This window comes from Amblyomma maculatum, chromosome 5 (assembly GCF_055883805.1).
Source record: "Amblyomma maculatum isolate TAMU_Amacu chromosome 5, ASM5588380v1, whole genome shotgun sequence".
NCBI lineage: Eukaryota > Metazoa > Arthropoda > Arachnida > Ixodida > Ixodidae > Amblyomma > Amblyomma maculatum.
The window spans coordinates 100,381,818-100,401,715 of record NC_139348.1 but is presented as its reverse complement, the minus strand read 5'-3'; the positions used below and the strand labels follow the sequence as shown (position 1 = coordinate 100,401,715).

Here is a 19,898-nt window from a genome sequence, read left to right as displayed (position 1 = left end):
ACGTACTTTTTCTTACTATGCCATATCATTGCTAGCTCACGAACACATTCTTAGCTTTCATAGGATTTAGAAATGTGGCGCAAAAAACACAATCACAAGAGAAGAGACCCAACACACGCGCACACTACCAAATGTAATAAGGATCTGAAAACACTTCCTCTTCACCACTCCTCTTCTTGTACACTCAAGTACATCTGCTCATCTTCCTCTTCTTTGCCAAGGGGATATTGGCACTTTCTTCCCCGCAGAACATAAACATCGTCCAAGCATGGCAGTCACTTAGTCTACACTTTCTTGTTTCTCCACACCTCTGCTTTGCCCAGAAACTCATTCCACGCTGGACAAGCAAAGATCACCACATAGTCACATAGTCACACACTAATAACCACCACCACACATATACAGTAGGAGATGTCCATCCCCACCACATCACTTATGAAGTCCCTATGGATTGAAAAACTTTAACCTTCCAACGTCTACGAAGCCACGAAGTCCATGTACTTGAGGGAAAAAGATTCTTTAAACTACCATGGCCACAAAACGTAAGAGGTGTCCAAGAATAACAGCTTTCGGCCAAGAATAACAGCTTGAGGCACGATAATAATCTCGTTCTTTGCATTGCTCAAGAGGATTGCTCAATGAAAGTAAATTCCTTTCTACGTAAACTCAACGAAGCTTCACTAATACATCTGTCTTCTTTCTTCTGTATCAAGTACGCCTCTAAAATTTCGCGCGCCATCTTATCCCGACTCTTCCCTAAAATGTTAAGCCTGCTAAACAACGGCTCACACTTGCACTTCTGACAGTGCAGGGGTAAATTTGACCCCTTGCCATTTTCTATGGACTTCTCGTGTTCCCTCATTCCATCATTGATACATCTTCCAGTTTGCCCTATATATACTTTACCGCACGTCAGTGGAATCGCATAAATCACTCCCACCCGGCATCCAATAAAACTCTTTACATGCTTCTTATCTCATTGTCCTTTCTCTCTCCTCCCTATTAATGCACATAACCCACCCAGTTTTTCGGGGGCAGAAAACACAACTGGCACCTCAAACCTACCTGCCACCTTTTTCAGGCACTGTACAACTCTATGTATATAAGGGATCACTTGTGGTCGTTTATTTCACAACATGTCTGCCGTTCTTTTTTTCCCTTTCATTTTCTGAAGCAGAGACTCTGCTACCCCACAAATAATCATAACCGGGAAACCGGCCACCTCAAGCCTTTGTATATGATTATTGAAGCTTTCCTCTCCCATTTTGCCATATGTACACATGATTTTAACAAGGCCGACTCCAAACAAAGGGAAGCTATCCCTCTTTTAACAGTCTATGAATGAGCTGAACCATATGGAAGTAGCTCTTTTTTAGCCCTGGGAAAATACTTCCAACACAATTCCCCATCACAAATTTTCATATTTAAATAAAGAAACTGCAACTTGTTATCCACCGGTAGCTCATGAGTAAACGTAAGTCCTTTTCCTTGTATCTAAAACATAGAAAGAACACTTTCTACACTTTCATTCACTGCAGAGCCCTTATCCACAATGACTAAGAAATCATCAACATATCTAAATATTTTAATACCTTAACCATTGAGGGATGTATAAATTGATCTGTCAACAAAGGATAAAAAGATGTTACATAGAACTGGGGCAACACATAACCCTATACGAATGCCCCTTCTCTGCACATACATATCGGACCCAAATGACACAACAGTGGACTTAAGGTAAAATTCAAGTAGGGCTAGAAAATTGTGAACAATGACACCAGCAGAGTTCTGAAAGTCTATAGTGCCATTGCTCTCAATGCATTCCCGCGCCGGTTCAAACAATTCTAAATGCGGCACCGAATAGAACAAATCCTCTACATCAATAGAAAACAAGTACCCAAGATTGGTTTGATCTTTTAAAGAATTGATCACTTCAAAAGAATTCTTAGTAGTAAAGGGATCATGAACTTCCAAACCTTTTAAATGTTTAAGAAGGTACCGGCTGATCTGCTGCTGCCACGCATCACGTTCACTCACAATACATCTGAAAGGCGAGTCCGGTTTATGAGTCTAACAGTGAAAAACACATCCAAACAAGCCTTCTTGCATTCAATTCAGTGATCCTCTTTGCCAACCTGGTCAGCTGCATATCATTACATAACGCAATAGCTTTTGTTCTACAAACTTTCTTCTTCACTTTAACGAAATTTTTCTCAATTGCAATTGTCGCCTTCTCTTCAAAGAGTCCAGCCGGTATCACAGCAAAACCCCTTTTATTTGTCCGTTTGAAGTAATCGAAGATTATTCCTTTCAAAAACTTCAGCACTTCTGCAGTACATTCCTTTGGTGCCAGGCCCTACTTCCAAGACATCCTCAGGATACCATCAAGTCCATCCAGTAAGCATCGGTCCCGATCTTCACCAGCTTTATCCGCTATCTTTCTGTTCAAGGACAGAAGCTCGCAAGCTGGTACCTTGGGCGGTACAGTATATTTCGGGCCCTTCTTTAGGGTATCAGCAACTTTTTCTGGAATAGAGATATCCCCCAAAACAACCAACTGCCTAGGCTTTCCATTATGCTATTCCATTTTTGTTGACAACAAAGCCACATAACGTAGCCACAAAAACTCTGTTGTCTGGGTCACTAGACGCCATGTTTCCTTCAATTTTCTTTCCGCAGCCCACACAGGGTGTATTGTGTAACATATAATACGAAGCCAGTCTTTGAAAATCCGAATTTGCCTCCATAACTCTGATTTCAAAATTCGGCAAATCCTCTTAACGTGCCCAACGGACGGCTGAATCACACCGAAAAAACCACTCACTTCTGCTGGAACCAAACCCTTTCGAAAACAGAAGGTAATGCATCTTGCCAGGCATGTCGACGAAGCATTCCGAGCGATGAGCACATGTACTTGAGCGTAGTTAGGATGAGAACACATAAAAAGGCCCGCAGTACAAGAAAGGTATCTCAAAATAACGGCTTGAGGGGGTAATTGGTGCTGCATAGTATTCAGAAAGGTGGCGAAACAAACACAAACACAAGAGAAGAGACACAACACACGCGCACACTACCAACTGTAATAAGGATCTGAAAACACTTCCTCTTCACCACTCCTCTTCTTCTACACTCAAGTACATCTTCTCATCTTCCTCTGCTTTGCCAAGGGGATATTGGCACTTTCTTCCGCGCCACATTTCTGAATACTGTGCAGCACCAACTAGCCCCTCAAGCCGTTATTTTGAGAAACATTCTTAACTGGAAAGGTGCCATCCTGAATAGTCGACGAAAAATTAAAGAATAAATTTGCTGGGATTTAAAACAAGAACGCAGCCTTTCAAGATGGTTTGGTCTACTACGCATTGCTCTTGAGGCAAATGTCCTTTGACATTGGGCATCGTAAATTCTAGGAACAGTGCCATTTTCCATTTGTGAATGCACAGTAGGAGTTAACATTTGTCTGCGTTCGTTGTGCTACACTGAGAAAGTTGTGTCATCTGTCGGTAGTGTTGCTCCTAATTAGGACTTTACTTTTGCAGGGCGCAATTCTGTGGAAGAACTGAAGCCGGAAGATGTTGTTCGTGAAGAGCATTACGGGAGACTTTTAGAACGATGACCTTGGCCTTTGCACTCCTGAAAGGCAAACGAAGCTTTGCGGTGCGCAAAAACACTGACCACAAATGATGGCAAATTGGATGTTTGCCTTGATTCAGTTTTAATGTGTTTTCACCTTCGTAACTATACATAAACGTATGACACTAGCATGATCACAACGCAACCAGGAGACTCTAGTTACATCTCGAAGGGAAAAGTGGTAGGGTCACGGACCACCAGAAAAAAACGAGTGAGCACACCGCGACGAAAATAAATCTTTCTTGGTGTTTTGCATTTCAACACGGAAGGACATAAGTGATTTACTAAACGTACTACAGGTGAGAAAGCAGAGAGTGCCACAGAATTCAGAATTCTCGTATAATGGGACGCCATGCAGTATTACCGGAATTTAGTGAACGTACTTGCTTGGCGCGGAATACGCAAAAGCAGCTGAGCAATCAAATGTCAAAATAAACTCGCGTATATCAATATACTCAGAATGTGCCTTTTCCTCGTTTCAACTATTGCAGACTGAAAACTTATTGCGCCTAAATATTGAAAGAGGCAGTCTAAATTACATATTCTCTTTTCACACACTCGGCAGGACGTGCTTGCTCTGCCTGTTTCAGAAGCGTCAATGGCCTGCCTCCTATAATGGAATGTTCCTCTGTGTCTCCATTCGCATAGAAACAGTGCACGCGTGGTGCGTTCTCGCCCTTACCCTTCCTTAATTTCGAATAGGTAAACTGATAACTGATTATTTATATTACTTTATTCTCGTAATTAAGTTTTTTATGTCTGTGCCAAAGGACATTTTGATGAAGACCAAGGCACAAGATGAAGGATAAATACTTGGTACTTTCTGCCGCGAGTGGTTACTGGGAGCTCCAGATTGCAGGCAGCAGCCACGCTGGGTACGATAACGAGTGAAGTAAAAGTACAGTAGATCGCACAGAACACACAAGACATCTCATGCGATGCGATTCCGCCAGATACAACTGCTGTCGCATTCACTGTCTTCACTCGAAAAGTCAGAGGACGACGACTTCTACAGGCTGACTACGTTTACTTATTTTCTTTTCGATTCAATAAAAGAATTCTGCAGCGCATTCTACACAGCGACGCACTGGCATTCAATTAAAGAAGATTTATTCATCAGTGTCAGCCCAAGAGTAGGCACTGGGCTATTAGCGAAAGCTAAAAAGCTTTCAAAAGAACGTTAAAACTGTTTTGAAACTCGACTGCCGGCAGCTGGGTTTCGATGAAGACGAAATGGAATGCCGCCCTTGTTTCGTGCGATATCAGTGCACGTTAAAATTTCCAGAGTCTTCTACTAGGGCGTCTCTCATAGACTGAGCTGCTTTAGGGTTTTAAACCTTAAAAACCAACCAATCAAGCTTTACGTTAGTCCTCGTCATTGTAATACGAAATCGAAAATGTTCATTTTAGATTAAAAGAGGAATAAGAGTAGCAAAAATATAAATAGTAAAAACAGTGATAAAAAGAGAAAAAGGAGAAAAAAAAAAAGAAAAATGCAAGCAAATGAATGAAAAAGTGGCAAATGAGTAGAAATTGTCGAAGGAAAGGCTTCCGCCTTACCGCTCTTAAGAGAGATCTAAATGCCTTCAACGATATTTTTTCTAGTTGTTTTTGTAAATTGTATAAGAAAGCAAAGGCACAATATCCATCAAACTTGACGGAAGGCAAGAAAGTGGTAGTGAAAGCCTAAAGAGTTACAGATCTTGTCGATAATTTCGACTATCTTGGCTCAGCCTAAGCTGACATCGCACAGCACACCGCTGTCTTTTCGTCAGAGTTTGGGGCAATGAAGGCAGTGTTTAAATTGTTAAGCTTATAGTGCAATCAGCGACTAATCGGTACTGCTGCGTCGAAAGGCAAATGGGAGGAGAAAGCATGCGACGGCATTCATCATCATCATCGTCAGCATAACTATATATACTTCTCCAATTAACCCGGTTCTGTGCTAGCTGCATCCACTTGACCCCTGCGAACTTCTTAACCTCATCAGCCCACCTAACGTTCTGCCCCCCTGCGACGCTTTCCTTTCCTTGGAATCCAGTTCGTTACCCTAAGCGACCATCGGTTATCCTTTCTTCGCACTTCATGTCCTGCCCATGTCGATTTCTTGTTCTTAATTTCCACTAGAATGTCGGGTAACTTGAGTTATTTCTCTGACCCACTCTGCCCGCTTCCTCTCTCCTAATGTTACCCTACTATTTTTCGTTCCATAGCCCTCTGGGTTGTCCTCAACTTAAGTAGAACTCTCTTGGTTAGCCTCCACGTTTCAGCCCCATGGGTGAGTACAGGTAAGATGCAACTGTTGTATACTTTCCTCTTGACCGATACCGGTAAGCTACTAGTCATAATCTGCGAGTGCTTGCCAAATGCGCTCCATCCCAATCTTATTCTTCTTGTTATTTCCTTTTCATGGTCCGGATCTGCGATTACTACCTGTCCTAAGTAGACATATTTGCCTACTATACATCCAGTACTTCGCTACCTATTGTAAACTGCTTTTCCCACAGAAGGATTATATAGGGACAAAAAACATGCCCAGAGCAACCTTGAACATTGTGGACACGTACACGAATGCTTTGAGTAATTCTGAGTACATCTCGAAGCATCTTGCGCGACCTAGAAAATGATAAAGCCTCGTAAGGCGACAACAAACATGAGCAAACAAAGAGTAAAAAAAATTTCCGTATGCTCCATTCAGCCGACGGCTGTTGAAAAACAACAAATAAAGATTTGAATGGCGCGCCAATATTACAATCACGAAAAGTGATATTATGTGTTAAAAAGGTGGCGCTGTACTGTCCGGCTCAGGTGACCATCCCTCCGTTTTTGCTTTCGTGCGTTGTGGGATCCTTTGTCGGTCTCGGCGCCCTCCCCACATTTAAGACGCATTGATGTGACCCCACTCTACCGTTTTATTCCATCGTAATAAAACAATCTCGAACGATGTGTTATACGTAATATGCATGAGATGTATATTGAATTTTTAAATAAGAATACCTATAATAATTTTCATCAAGTCCACCGACGTAAATGCGATCATAAGAAACAGTGAGTTAAGCAAGACCTACTGCGTAAAATAAAGATGACTGAGAAAATCACAAAATTGCGGCAACCTTTCCAGCTTGAGGAATGGAAAAAATATCGAAACCACATAAACTGAGAATTGAAGACTGCTTGGCTAACGTGTTTCAATTATGCGTTTTAAGAGGCGCTCACTAAGAATGATGCGCACTGTACCGAAACATTTTCTTTTCGTATCGTTTAACTATGATGCTCTATATTTCCGAAAGCATAAGGACTTGAAGCGTTATGCTGCTTTCAAATTCCTTATATTTTTAGCAAGAAGGAGAATGCGTTTCAAAATTAAAAATGATTATTTGAAATGTGAACTCTGCTTGATGTGCATAGCCAAGGCCATGGTTGGCCAAGCTTCTATGGACGCATTGAAACCAAATCACAACCACTTTAATGATGCAAATTGGTGTTTATTCAGCTTAGTGTACGTTTTGTATCTCTGATGTGTACATATTTCCAAGGCTTTGTTCTCAAACTCTCCCGTAGTGCTCTTCACGAACGACGTCTTCTGGCTTCAAGTCTTGCACCGAATTGCGGCCTGTAAATGGGATGTATTGAAATTCAAGAACACGTTTGGTGAGGACACTCTATCTTTCTTGCAAACCAATTTCTAGAACTCAGGGAAACAATCTTAACTGTCACATTGCACAAGCGTAAATGCCCTCATCGAAACAATGCACACATAAGTTCATTTCCCTAGTGAAAGTTAAAATATCAAGACCAATTGCCGATGTCCAATACGTAGTGCGTTCTACGAACCTAACGTGAATTCAAAACAAGTGAAACTTGGAAATACTTATTAAATATTGCTTATTTAAAGTTGGGCGAACAGTTCTTGTTAGGCTAGAATGAGGTGCACATTTCTGTCGTAGCAACAAAAATGCTTTTTCTGGTGTATTTGCGTTCTACTTCTTGCTTACGAATTCGAAATATTTGAGGAGTTTTGTTGTAGTTTCAGTCTCTTATGTTTATGATTTCACAGAAAACCTTGAACTCTCATTGACTTATTAGAGTTTGTTCCCTAATTATTTGTGGCATTTTGTATGCATCCAGTGATTTTTTTATTAAGCGAACAGGCGTAACGACTACTCGTTGATATTGCTCAGGCTGGAAGTTTTACCCTGTATGTATGTACATCAGATAATGAAGTGTCCTTAACAGGCGGGTTTAGGAAACCTTAGACAAGTCGTTGTTTATCCTGATGCAATAAATCGGCAGCTCAGATATTACAGTGGACTTTAACGAAATACCAATAACAATGTCCTCTCCGCACCGTCTAAACTTATTGTACGTCCAAAGTACATACATACTAAAAATTTAACTATACAGATAAGCTTAACATGGCCCCTGTAGAAAACCCTCCATGGTTTACCGCGAGCAGTGATATGTGAGTGTCCCTTTCCTTCCAATTCCGACTTCGCATACCTGGCTCGACATCTCTCCAGACCCGCCGTCCCCGTTATCCTCAACCTCACTATTAATCCTCCTTATCTTCTTTGGATCCCTCATATTCTCTGGATCTCTTCTCAAGAAGATTGTCACACCCGCGCTTCATCAGTCGTTCGTGTCGGAGTTGGAAGCACGGCTTCTGTCGTGGAACTGTGCATTGCGCGTGTCAGCATTTGCGGTAGCATTACCACTGTGCTCTTCATTGGTGACGACCGCTGCCCTCAAGATGTGATCTTTGTTATCCACATCTTAATGGCCCACACTACCCTGAGTCATTGTTCCGCTGGCCTTCTTTGTTTAGAAAAGCCGTTTTGCTTCAAAACCGCAGTTAGCAAGCCTCGCCTCCGATCTATCGAGGTTGTTTGCCGAGCGCCCGAAGCTGTCATCTATGTTTGTTTGGCCTCGTTTCCTGCCATTCCTGATGGTACCTGTGCTACTTGCCTAATCACAAATATTGTTCTCCACCGTAAGGAGATCCTGCCTAACAACGTCGTGGCTGTCGCTGGTAACCGGACCTATCTTCTCTTCTTAAACTTCATCAGTTCCGTTCAAGTTTTAACCCATGGCATTGCACTCGCTGCCCTGTTTCCCTTGGTTGACTGCGAAGTTTCTGTTCTAGCTCCTGTGCCTCTGTCTGAACCTCCCGTATTGTTTCTTCTCGTTCGACCCAATATTTCTTGCATGATAGCAGCGGTTTAGTACCTGAGCAAGCCAGTACTATTTTCGACGTTGTGCTTATCTACCGTAACATATCTGATTTCGGAGAACAATCTTTAGGCCAAACATCCTTTGTTACCCAAAGCATCACTAGGAGGGAAACCAGCCCCATTCACCGACGGCCTTATCGGCATTATCGGCCTTATCGACGAACCGGATCACGAGAAAACCTGGTTTGTCACCCTTGACAGACTACATCAATTCACGGTCATGCAGTTTGGCGTCTGCAATGCTGCTGCGACGTTCAAGCGCATGATGGACTCGCTCCTACGCGGCTTCAAAAGGACGGCATGTTTATGATGCTTGGATCACCTCGTCGTCTTCTCTCCCATCTTCAAACGATACCTTTATGAACTTCCTGTGATCTTGTCCGCACTCCGCACACTGGTCTCCAACTAAACGCCAATAAAGAAGCTTTCACTACCGCGAGATTAAAACCTTGGGTCATTTAGTTGATGCAATTGGTGTGCAGCCCGACCCTGATCATTTTCGGGCAGTGCGCGAATTTCCCAACCCTTTTAAATCAAATGATGGGCGATGTTTTGCGGGGCTCTGCTCCTAACTCCGCCGTTTTATAAACAACGTTGGAACTTCGCAGACATCACGCGCGCACCCTTAAACTTCCTTCGGCACAAAACGTGAATTTCACATGAAGCCGTCTCCAAGCTAGTTCCTTCATAACGCTTATTTCCATTCTCAATACTCCGGCTATCCTGGCACACTTCGACCCATCTGTCAACCCAGCTGCGAACCAACGCTAGTGGCAATGCTCTTGGCACTATCCTTTCTCAGAACCGGCATGGCCACTCTGGTGTGATAGCCTACGCCCTCCGTCCGAGCGAAATTGTTTCCTTACGGAGGACAAATGAATCGCACTTGTTTGGGCGTTGACTAAATTCCGCCCTCATTTGTTTTGGCGGCCCTTCTGTTAGTGACAGGCCATCATGCCTTAGTCAAATATTTAGAATTTGTCATAGCGGAATTCATTTATAAATAAGGGAGTAGTTACTCCTTATCGTCCACCCAAACGCAGCCATACGTCTGCAATGAAAAGCTATACAGCATTCTATGAAACTTCGTAGTTAAAGACAAAATTGGTCGCAGTTCGAAGATTGAACCCAGGACCACCGCCTTTCCGGGGCAATCGCTCTTTCAATAGATGTTACCAGGGTGATCAGCCGAACGGATGGTAGGACGAGAGCGAATATATCAATAACTCGAAGTGAGAGTGATGTTAGAGTGAATTAATAGTAAATAAGGGAGTAGATGCTCATTGACATTTACTCAACCACAGCGCATACATCAATGCTCTTCCTATACTATACGATCTGCTCTGCTCACCGTCCCGGTTAGCGCTGTATCTAGAACGATTTCTCCGGAGATGCGGAGGTCGCAGGTTCGACCCCAGACCGGAGAGAATTTTTATTTAGCTGCACAGATTGTGAAAAAGCTGTACAGCTTTCTTTTGTAACCATATGGCTGCGCTTGGAAGGATGTCAATGAGTATTACTTCCCTATTTAACATCATGTCTTTTGTTGGCTGCCCTCACCTAAGGATGCTACCGGCGGCCTAAATCGCTGTGCCTTGCGATTGAATGAATACATGTTTACTTTTGTGTACAAGACTAGTTGACTACATCAAGACACTAATTTCTCATCAAACCATCCCATTGATTATCCCAACTGTCTTTCTGTAGTGCCGACAACTGTGTTTTGTCCATCTCGCAGTTCCTCCACATTGGGGTCGAACAGGATCGTTATCCTTCACTGCTACCCATTATTGACCAGCTACGCAATCACAGCTCCGATTCATCCGTCAATGCTTGTGCTGCGTAACATAACCGACGCATCATGCGACGTAACATGCATGACCGACGCAAAATGCGCCCAGGTGAAGCGGACTTTTTCTCGTCGACCCGAGCCATCTACGCTCTACTGTTCCTGCGTACCTTCATGACTCCCCTACAGTAGAGCAGCTGGGAGTGTTACGAACGTACTACAATGTGCGACGGCAATTCTACAGGCCTGAATTTTACCGCTCTGTCCGTGGCTACGTCACTGCTTGTGAGCTGTGCAAGCGTATAGCAGGTGTTGCACAAAAACAGGCCCATAATTTTTCATTTAAAATTTGTTGAGATATGAAGACGGTGGCGCCGGGGTAGACGGATGACGGAATAAAGAAAGTAAGGGTAATTGATATGCAGCTTAAGTAATTTCAGGTGGAATTAAATGCCTCTGAGCAACCCCTATCAGATGCAGTCGATGGTTTGACGGCATACCGTCTGGTCAGGAATCATGGTTGAAAATTCAATGGTCACTGACCAAGGTCTGCCCATTGCCCTTGGCCAGTGGCCATTGAATTTTCAACCCTATCAGATGCGTGACAGCAGTTGCTAGAACCGCTATGCAATTATTAGATTTATTCTGTCTTTCATCGCATTAATCACTGTTCACGTCAGTTAGGTTGTTCTGGACGTGGTAATATGTAGCAAATCTGTGCTCACGTGCTCTAATACTTAGCCTTCAATGCTGAAGTAGGCTGGCATGGCCAAAGAGCAGTGATGCCGGGATTTCGGATGGCAACGTAGGCCACAAAGCAATGTTTAAATAAGTAAGAGCTAATATATGATTAAACATTTTTGACATTTCAGTTTTTTGTTTTTGCAGACCACATGAAAATACTCCACAGTAATGAGGGGTTGGGAGCGAACAGTGGTTGGCGCCACTTACCCATTAGCGCCAGTGTTCTGCTCAGTTCATCCTTGAATATGTCCAGCATTTTCCTTACTCCATCCGTACCCTGCAAAAACGAATATGAAGCACTGGGGATACTACACGTTTAGATAGCAGAATCATTGTCGCGCACCTTCGCATAGGGGCTAATTTTAACGACTCTACCATTCACGCGCTACTCGTTCACGCCTGCATGCAAACACAAGCGGCATCTGTAACGGCGAGATATTTTTGTTTAACACAAAGTCTTAGTTTGAAAACGTCTACAGGCGCATGCAACGAACGGCGCAAGGCGTTGAAAGCTCAAATTGTGTTGTGCCACAACACATCTAAATAGCCGGTTCAGGCACTTGTATCCTCGGTCAGTCATACCAATATTTCCTTTGCAGTCATCGATAGCAATAACCTCATATTATCTGGTACGCTGTTCTATACACATTCTCATTGCAGATAATGTAGTTTCATGAAACATTTAGAGCATATGTACGAGTCAACAATTCGCACTGTCGCCTATGTGAACGCCAGTAAATGATTTAAACATTTGAAATATTCAGCACCTACTTCAGAATGTGTTATTTGATCCTCACTTAAGGGCCTCTGCTGCCTGCTACGTGACTGAAGCAATGCTCTGAACCATTTCCCTGTTTAATGCAGACGTGCAAACTTCGAAACGATGACACCTCCACAACGGCTAATATCCTTTTGTCATTGTCGGTATTATTGCATTCGTTGCATTTTTTTTATCTCTCTTATAAATCACAATCTCTCATATTCTGCGCTTATGTAAACAAATCGTGCATGCCCCCCACCTTGTTGCAACCCTCTGCCACGCACCGTCATTGCCAAAAGTAACCACGCTGCATGTTTTGCTTCTCGCTTGTATATACAGCTTCAGAAGTGGCACGACTTCTCTACTATTCGACTGAGAAGCAGAACAAGCAGCCTGGTTACTTTTGACAAAGACGGTACAGCAATAATTTTATGTTAAAGAACGAACTCCAATGCTGATTTGGTCTATCCTGCTGCCTTCGCCAAAGCGCACACAAGGCAAATTAAGTTGCGCTGACAACCTTTGTGTCAACCGATCTTCTTTTCAGCAGCACAGCTTTCAGCAACAACTAATCTTACTGTTGTCCTTTAGAACTTTACAGCTTGGCGGGTGCTTGGAATGCTGCGCTACTTGGTTGAGTAGTGAGTAGTTGAGAAATGAATAATTGTTACCGATGTTGCACTTACGTTGTAGGCGAGTCCCCAAAGCGCAGGTCTTCCAACAAACACGGCCTTTGCACCAAGGGCCAGTGCCTTGGCTACATCGGTGCCAGTGCGCACGCCCCCGTCCAGGTACACCTCCAGGCGACCATTTGATGCGTTGACCACCTCCTTTAAAGCCTCAATCTGCGCTTCAAGCATAACATATAAGGGCATGTTACTCGTCGCCAAAGGGATTATCGGCACGTAAAATCAGAACGCATCGTAGAAGCGTTATACACGGTACTCTATTCTTCACCTAAATGGAAATGAACAAATCGTTTGCTAAGCACTATAGTTTAGTTATGCCGATCCTCGTTATTTTCAACATAATCCTCATCATTTATTAGCCCTTGAAGGTCTCGTCTGAGATATTACATACATTCAACAGTCATATGCCGAAATATAAAAATCGAAGTGTGAAAATTGGATCAAAAAGAAAAGTCACAATTTCGACTGATATAGTTATAATATAATGCGGGAAAAATATACAAAAAAAAAAACAAATTGCTCTGGCGGAAGAGCGGCAGGGTAGTCAGTTTACAGGGCTTGGTAGCTGACGCAGGGAAAGGGGAAATTTTGATTTTTGGTCAATATGGTCGAATTTCGAGCTGTCTGAATCTGGAATAATTAACCTGAATGCAAAAGTCTTCGAGGTAATTATTCCAGTCCGTTATTGCAGTGGGAAGAAATGAAATGAATGAGAAATGAATGGTGCAAGCTACGCATGCTTAAAAAGTTATATAAACGACGAGATCATCGTACTAGAGCTCGTATAAGGTTTTTTTTTTTTTTTAAGTGCTGGAGTGGTAAAGTAAAGTTTATGGAAACGCCCAAATTGTAATTCTTCTGCAGAGGACTAATGACGTGAAGCCGAGAGATGATTTCATGATTGTGTTGCTGAACTGCAGTTTATACTTTGAGGTGATGAAGCAAGCTGCGCCATTCTGGGTGGCTTTGAGCGATTCTATCAAGTAGGACCCTTGAGTATTTCATATTGTTGAAGCGTATTCTAGTTTATTCCTAATGTACGTTTTATATGCATGCGGTCCGTCGGCCTGGGCGGATGTGACAAAAGTCCTCCTGATGAATCACAGTATCTCGAAACATTAGCAGACAGTTCATTAACATGGTTAGCCCAGGATCGGTTGGTTGTTATCTCGACACCAAGGTATCTGTGTCAATTTGATGATGAAGAGTGAAATGGCTCGAGTGCATGAGCCATTTCCAAAACGATAGGCAAGAAGCATATACACATTCATTCTTCAAAATAAACAGTTGCGTTTAATTAGTGTCGAATTATACCGCAATACTGCAGTAATAGTAATCACAGGCATACCTTTTGAGAAACACAAACGCTGGCAAAGCCAACGACGGACGTGATTGCCTTAGCGGGGAAAAAGTCTAAAGTTTAAAGCTGGAGCGTTAAATTTGGATATATTCTGCAAAGAATTCCGCATCAGTGTTGTCGGCGCTGTCAATGCTGTGAGCAAAAGATACGGGACTTTGGCTTTGGCGGGTAACGATGGCGTACTGTCACAAAATTGCGAGCAGCTGCCAACTATGGTTGCGCATTTGAGGTCGAACGAATTAGAGTAATAAGATGGACTTGGTTAAAGCGCGGTTTGTATTTCCGTCGACTGGTCGCTTATCACCGGTAGCCAAAAAGTGTGGGAGCTTGAGGGCGTACGCCTAAGAGAATGTGTGAGACATTTCATGCCAAAAAAAAAATGGGAATTATGAAAGAAGAAACTGCACGCACTCGTATAGAGAAGCACGGGGGGAGACTCAGGCGGTAGCCATTCACTTTATTGCCTATTATTCTGAACGATTAAGTTTTAAGTGTCCGTCATAATCTTATACGAATATTATATACTTTGAACGTACGGAATCGCAGAGTTGAGATAGGTCGCTTTATTACGCATCGAATTGGTAGCCGAAGAGAATGCAAAGAGAAAAAACTTTTACCTCAAGCTCACATTTTTCTGTGTTTCGCGTGTTCAGGTTTCATCGTGGGTCCAATGAGATCATAAGACTCCGTAAGCGATAGCAGAAGTATCTGGCAACTGCGGTGGGACAACATCAAGGGGAGAGCTGACAAATGAGGGCGCCTATAAACCCGCCCAAGCTTCACGTACAGAGTAAAACGGAGGCGTCTTCAGCCGGCAGTTGATGCATAGAAAGCAGAGCGCGATTTATTCGCGCTCTTCCTGACTTCCATTCCTTACTTTCCTTACTTGCAATTCCCTACGTTCAAACGTAATTTTTCTTCAGTGCATATAAGTAACAAAGTCCCGGCTTCTGCGTTTTAATTATGCCCCATAAATATACGGACCACTAATTATCCGATTCATCCCTACAAATATAAAGCCAGAACGTCTATTTCCTGTGTTTTTTTCGCTTCCAACACGCGCAAAAGGCTAACTCAAACTGACGAAGTGGATATACTAAAAGGGAATGACAGAGTGTGATTTCACTAGCATCGCAAAGCTCGAAGTATTGTTGCCTTAATAGCAAAACATGCTAGTATATTGCGAAAACTTTGGAGCGAATATTCGGCACATGTGATATCGTCGGTGTCTGACAACACCCCGCTATGGGTTGTTGTCAGACACATGATAGCAACAACATCACCTGGAGCAACGGTTGAACGCCATTCAACTCTTTGCCGCAGATGCCGCCAGTGCAGCTGTATCGAACTAAAGGACAATCGCTCATCGCACGTGCCTACCACGGTGACTTTCCATCGCACGCGCCAGGTCATGCAGCGTAAACAGATCAGCACCTCCTTACTGAAAAACGAAAAGTTCTACGGGGCAATAACACCACACAATCTCATCAAATCACATAGACTCTCGCATGGTGCACATTATTATCAGAAAATATCTTCCATAATTTATGTTAATGTAAAATAAGCTATGAGATCTTACGCAATTATATGCGACTTGTATGTGATTTCTTACCTGAATTGAGTGAGACTGTTGAGGAAATGTGAGGTTATTGCCTCATACAATTTTTTCATTAGGACTGGCGGCATTGCCATCAATTAACTGCCGGCCGCGTAACTGGCTTTCCTGTTGACGTCGATCATACATAATGAACCATCATCAGCGTGTTATTACATTTGGTAATAGCGACATGCCTGCAAATATGCTTGAGCGCAATTCTACTGTTTGGCACAGGTTACCGCATGAACATATATCTGTCCTGCACTCAAAAACGTGTTCTTGCGGGTCGCAATTGGAGAAACAAGAAGAAATGGAAGTTCATGTGGTAGGTTTATGGGTACATCTTTGCGAATAGAACAGAAGAGTCGAAGATTAAACACACAACAGGGGAGCGCGACCTTTCAAAGATACAGAAGTAAATAGCTCGGAAATAACACCTTAGATGCACATGATGGACGTATGAAGCCTTTACCGTTTTATCAGAATATATGATACCTGTTTCTTTATAAAACGCTTGACTCCTACATTTGAATACTCGTTTATAAATAAATAGAGACAATACCATTAGTAATATTTTAAGTGAATTCTACTTCGAAGTAGACACCATAATGTTAACTGAATTCTAGTAACACGAAAACTTTAGCCATCTTATGCTAGATGGCTGCAAAGGTTTTTTTCTTACCCACCTGAACAGAAAACAGGGCGCCACTGCAATATATAAGGATACTTCTAAAGGTATCCCCCTGCGTCAGACCATAGCAAAGTTAATGTGGAATATGAAATGCTAGCACTGCGATCCAAGACTGGAATTGTATCTGTTGTATAGCGCCGACCAAAGGGTAGTTAGCATGCTTTCTATGTTTTGAAAAATTTTTGGAAGCCGTCTCTGATAATAGACTCTGTCTTAGATAGTCTGGTGAATTTAACATTGATTTTTAGGACAGTATTACAAGTATCGATTTCATGACGAGGCTGTCTTATACTGATTTTAAAAACGTGTTTCTACACTCACTCATGGCGTGTTACTGACTTCATCTGCACTAGGTCTAGAAAGCGCAAACATTGGAACGAATGTTTACTATGCGGGTACAATTTTATCAGACGTAATTGTTTATTGCCCTGTATTTACGTTGTATTGTCGAGAAACAAACAAGAAATCCGCGATTCGTTCTCTTTTTAGTGGATATCACTTGATCCCATAGACTTATGCAGAAATGAACTAATTACATTGCACTGTCACTTATACATAAAATGAAAAGCGCGGATGCGCCGTATACTGTTTTTATTAAAGCGTTTGTAGATATCTATACACAGCACTTTCCCTTCAAAACAAGTAAGCCATCGAACAGTATTAGGAAGCAATGGATAGCGCAATTCGCATGCCAAAATGGCAGATCATAAAAATCATTTGTGCCATCCGTTTTTGCGCATGTGTACTTTAGCCTCACTTGAAAATTTTAAAACGACTCTGAATAAAGTTCATAATGAAATAAAACGCGCTACGTTTGCTATCACGTTATTTGCCAAAGCATCAAGAAAACAGGCGGACGTAGCCTGAAAAATAAACTTAGTCTTTGGCATATTGCACAGCTAGAAAAACGAATAAATATACACATAAAGCCAAAGCAAGCGCTGAATAACAACTGAATTTTTTATTTAGAACTCGTGCCTGAAAAGGTTGAAGGTTTGCCTCACGCAGGCGCACAAAGCATGAGGAAACAGAAAACAGAAATAACCTTACAAGCCAAACCACACGTGCGCACAAACGCATTGCACTGATAGAGTACCATGAGGATAATCCACTTCTATCTTGTGTAATGCCACCGAATGTTTTTCGACACGCGGGGTTCTCGATGTGACTATCCAATATGCTTGCACTATCTGCTGGCACACTTGATCTCTGCGCCAAAGGCGACATCAGCATGTCCAAAATTCGGTGCACATATTTTCTTTGCTCCAGAAGCGACAATGAACCGCGAGTTTTGAAGAGGCAGCCGAGGTCTCCAATAATATTTCATGTTCCCTCAGGCGCACATTGAGACACCATCCAGTTTGTCCATATACTTTCTCACACGAGAAGAGTACTTTGTGTACGACCCCCACGTTGCACGACACGTATCTGTTGGCGTGTCTCACAGCGCACCCGCCCCGAGTAGGCCTCGGCTGATCAAGATTTTTTCTCACCGCAGCAAAAACCTTGCCGACCTTGTTCTCGGCTGTAAAGGCCACCTCTATGCCGAACCTTCCAGAAACATTTTTCAGACAATGTGAGAGGCCATGTATATACGGGATAAGGGCAATCCTTTTCCTTATTCCATTGCCACTTTTTAGAACTCTTCAGCCAACCCCTTTCAATTTTACCAAGAGCCTCTCCGACAGGCGGACCAGACTCTGGTCGAGAAACCCAGCCGCTTTCAGCCTTTAAACATATGCGTTGAAGCTGTGTTCTATCAACTTTGGGGACTACTTGTTCAGTGACGACCCAAGGCATGTTATGGCTATGTCATCCTTTACAAGCCTCGAGTGACCGGAATTGTGGTTCAAAAGGGGCTTTTGTGAACGCGGTGCATATTTTCAATATACGTGCTCTTCTTTAAAGAGCAAGTTAATGTCAAGAAGCTGGGTGTACCGATTATCGGGCAACTAACACGTAAACTTCTGGCCCCTTCTCTTTTCCTTGAAAACGTTCAAAAATTTGCCGACGTTCTCGTGTCACTTCCTCCTCTAATGAACACCAGGTAGTCGTCTACGTACCAGAACATCCTGCTTGCTAGACGCTTGATTTTGTATTCAAGGGCGTTGTCCACCATACCAAGGAAAATGACGCTGAGGATTGGGGGCACCGCTGAACCTATACAAACTCCGGACCGTTGCACGTAGGACCGGTCGCCCTACTTCACTAAGGTCGAAGCCAGGTAGAAAGAAATCAGTTCAAGAAAACTATCAACAGTGACACTGCTGGCATTCATGAAGGCGACCTCGTCGTTGTCCTCAGTTATGCTCTGTTCTGCTGCTCTCATCAAGCTGTAATGAGGTAACGAGCAGAAAATTTCCTCTACGTCAATAATCAGCACAGAGCAGGTTCCCGGTTCATGCTGCGTACCGAACTCAACAACGCTTCTGGAGCCTGGAATTAGGAAGAAATCCAAAATTGATAGGGACTTCAGTTGCGTCTGCAAAAACCAGACACCTCATACCTTCACGTTGACCGTTCGGAGACGATGGCAGGAAACGAAATACTCGGTTTGCGCGACTTGGCTGCAAAGAAAAGGTCCAGTAGGCCGCGCTCTGTTGCCTTGACGCTTGCGTATAACCGCTTCAAATTGCATTCACACAGTAGAGTGAGTGCTTGCCTTCTTATGGCTGCCTTGTTCACCTTTACTTCTCTGTACTTCTCCACGGCTTGAGAAGCCTTCAAGTTGAAAATGCCTTGTGGACACACAACGAAGAACTTTTCTTTTTTGGAGACCAACGATATCAGTCTACCGGTAGTAAAATAATCAACCAGAAGCATCCACGTGGCGTGGCCTAGTCTGTAGTGCTTAGGCCTTTCACAACTTTCGAACACTGCAGAGCACACCGAGACCTTTCAGCCTCTGGAGCAAGACGACATACGTGGTGAGCAATCCCTAACTGGTTTAAAGTTATAGTCTTTGGCCCTAGACAAAGCTTTGACCCCATTTCTAGGATACGTAGGTGCTTGGGATCCAACTCCACCTCCCCCGGAACCAACACCTTCCACACAGGTGGTCTTCTCCCTGTTGGTCTAGGCAAAGTTGGCAGAACAGCCGTCCAGGTGAATTTTGTTAGGGAATGCGCCATCTTAGTCCACTTAGCACACGATGATGGCGTGGTCCGTCACAGGATTCAACTATAGATCCTGAGTTGGTTTTTCCACAAGTGGGTTCGCCTTCGCCATTGAGATGCCAAATTATGGCAGATCCTTGTCATCGGCCCAAGAGATGGCTGCAGCCGCACAATGTTTTTGTACATCCGTAGGATAACAGCGGTGCTTGATATCCCAGGAGGCCGTGCTTACTCGACACATGGAAACCGCATTGAATGCGTTTAATATTACTGAAGAGCATTAGAGAG

The 19,898-nt window shown here is 43.2% G+C and overlaps 2 protein-coding genes across 14 annotated transcripts in view; one reads left to right on the top strand and one right to left on the bottom strand.

Annotated features, from left to right (window-relative positions):
* The window catches only part of LOC146189023 (2-Hydroxyacid oxidase 1-like), a 143,312-nt gene that overhangs the window by 40,616 nt on the left and 82,798 nt on the right, over positions 1–19,898 (top strand). For 5 of the 13 annotated variants that reach the window (XM_084603959.1, XM_084603949.1, XM_084603962.1 and 2 more), the window contains exon 9: positions 5,847–6,094. The exons of 4 other annotated variants lie outside the window; for them this stretch is intronic. In XM_084603959.1, the coding sequence (XP_084460085.1) occupies positions 5,847–6,079 (233 nt within the window). In that variant the 3' untranslated portion in view covers positions 6,080–6,094. Of the gene's footprint in view, positions 1–2,323; positions 2,398–3,539; positions 4,731–5,846; positions 6,095–10,602; positions 11,070–19,898 lie in introns of those variants that run through there. 4 more of the 13 variants (XM_084603951.1, XM_084603955.1, XM_084603958.1 and 1 more) reach the window with 4 other exon arrangements.
* Positions 7,098–13,180, bottom strand: LOC146189024 (2-Hydroxyacid oxidase 2-like). Its single transcript, XM_084603963.1, has 3 exons — positions 12,844–13,180; positions 11,605–11,674; positions 7,098–7,246 (listed from the first exon to the last, which is right to left on the bottom strand). The coding sequence occupies exons 1-3, from the start codon at positions 13,030–13,032 to the stop codon at positions 7,179–7,181; spliced, it is 327 nt and encodes a 108-aa protein (XP_084460089.1). The 5' UTR covers positions 13,033–13,180; the 3' UTR covers positions 7,098–7,178.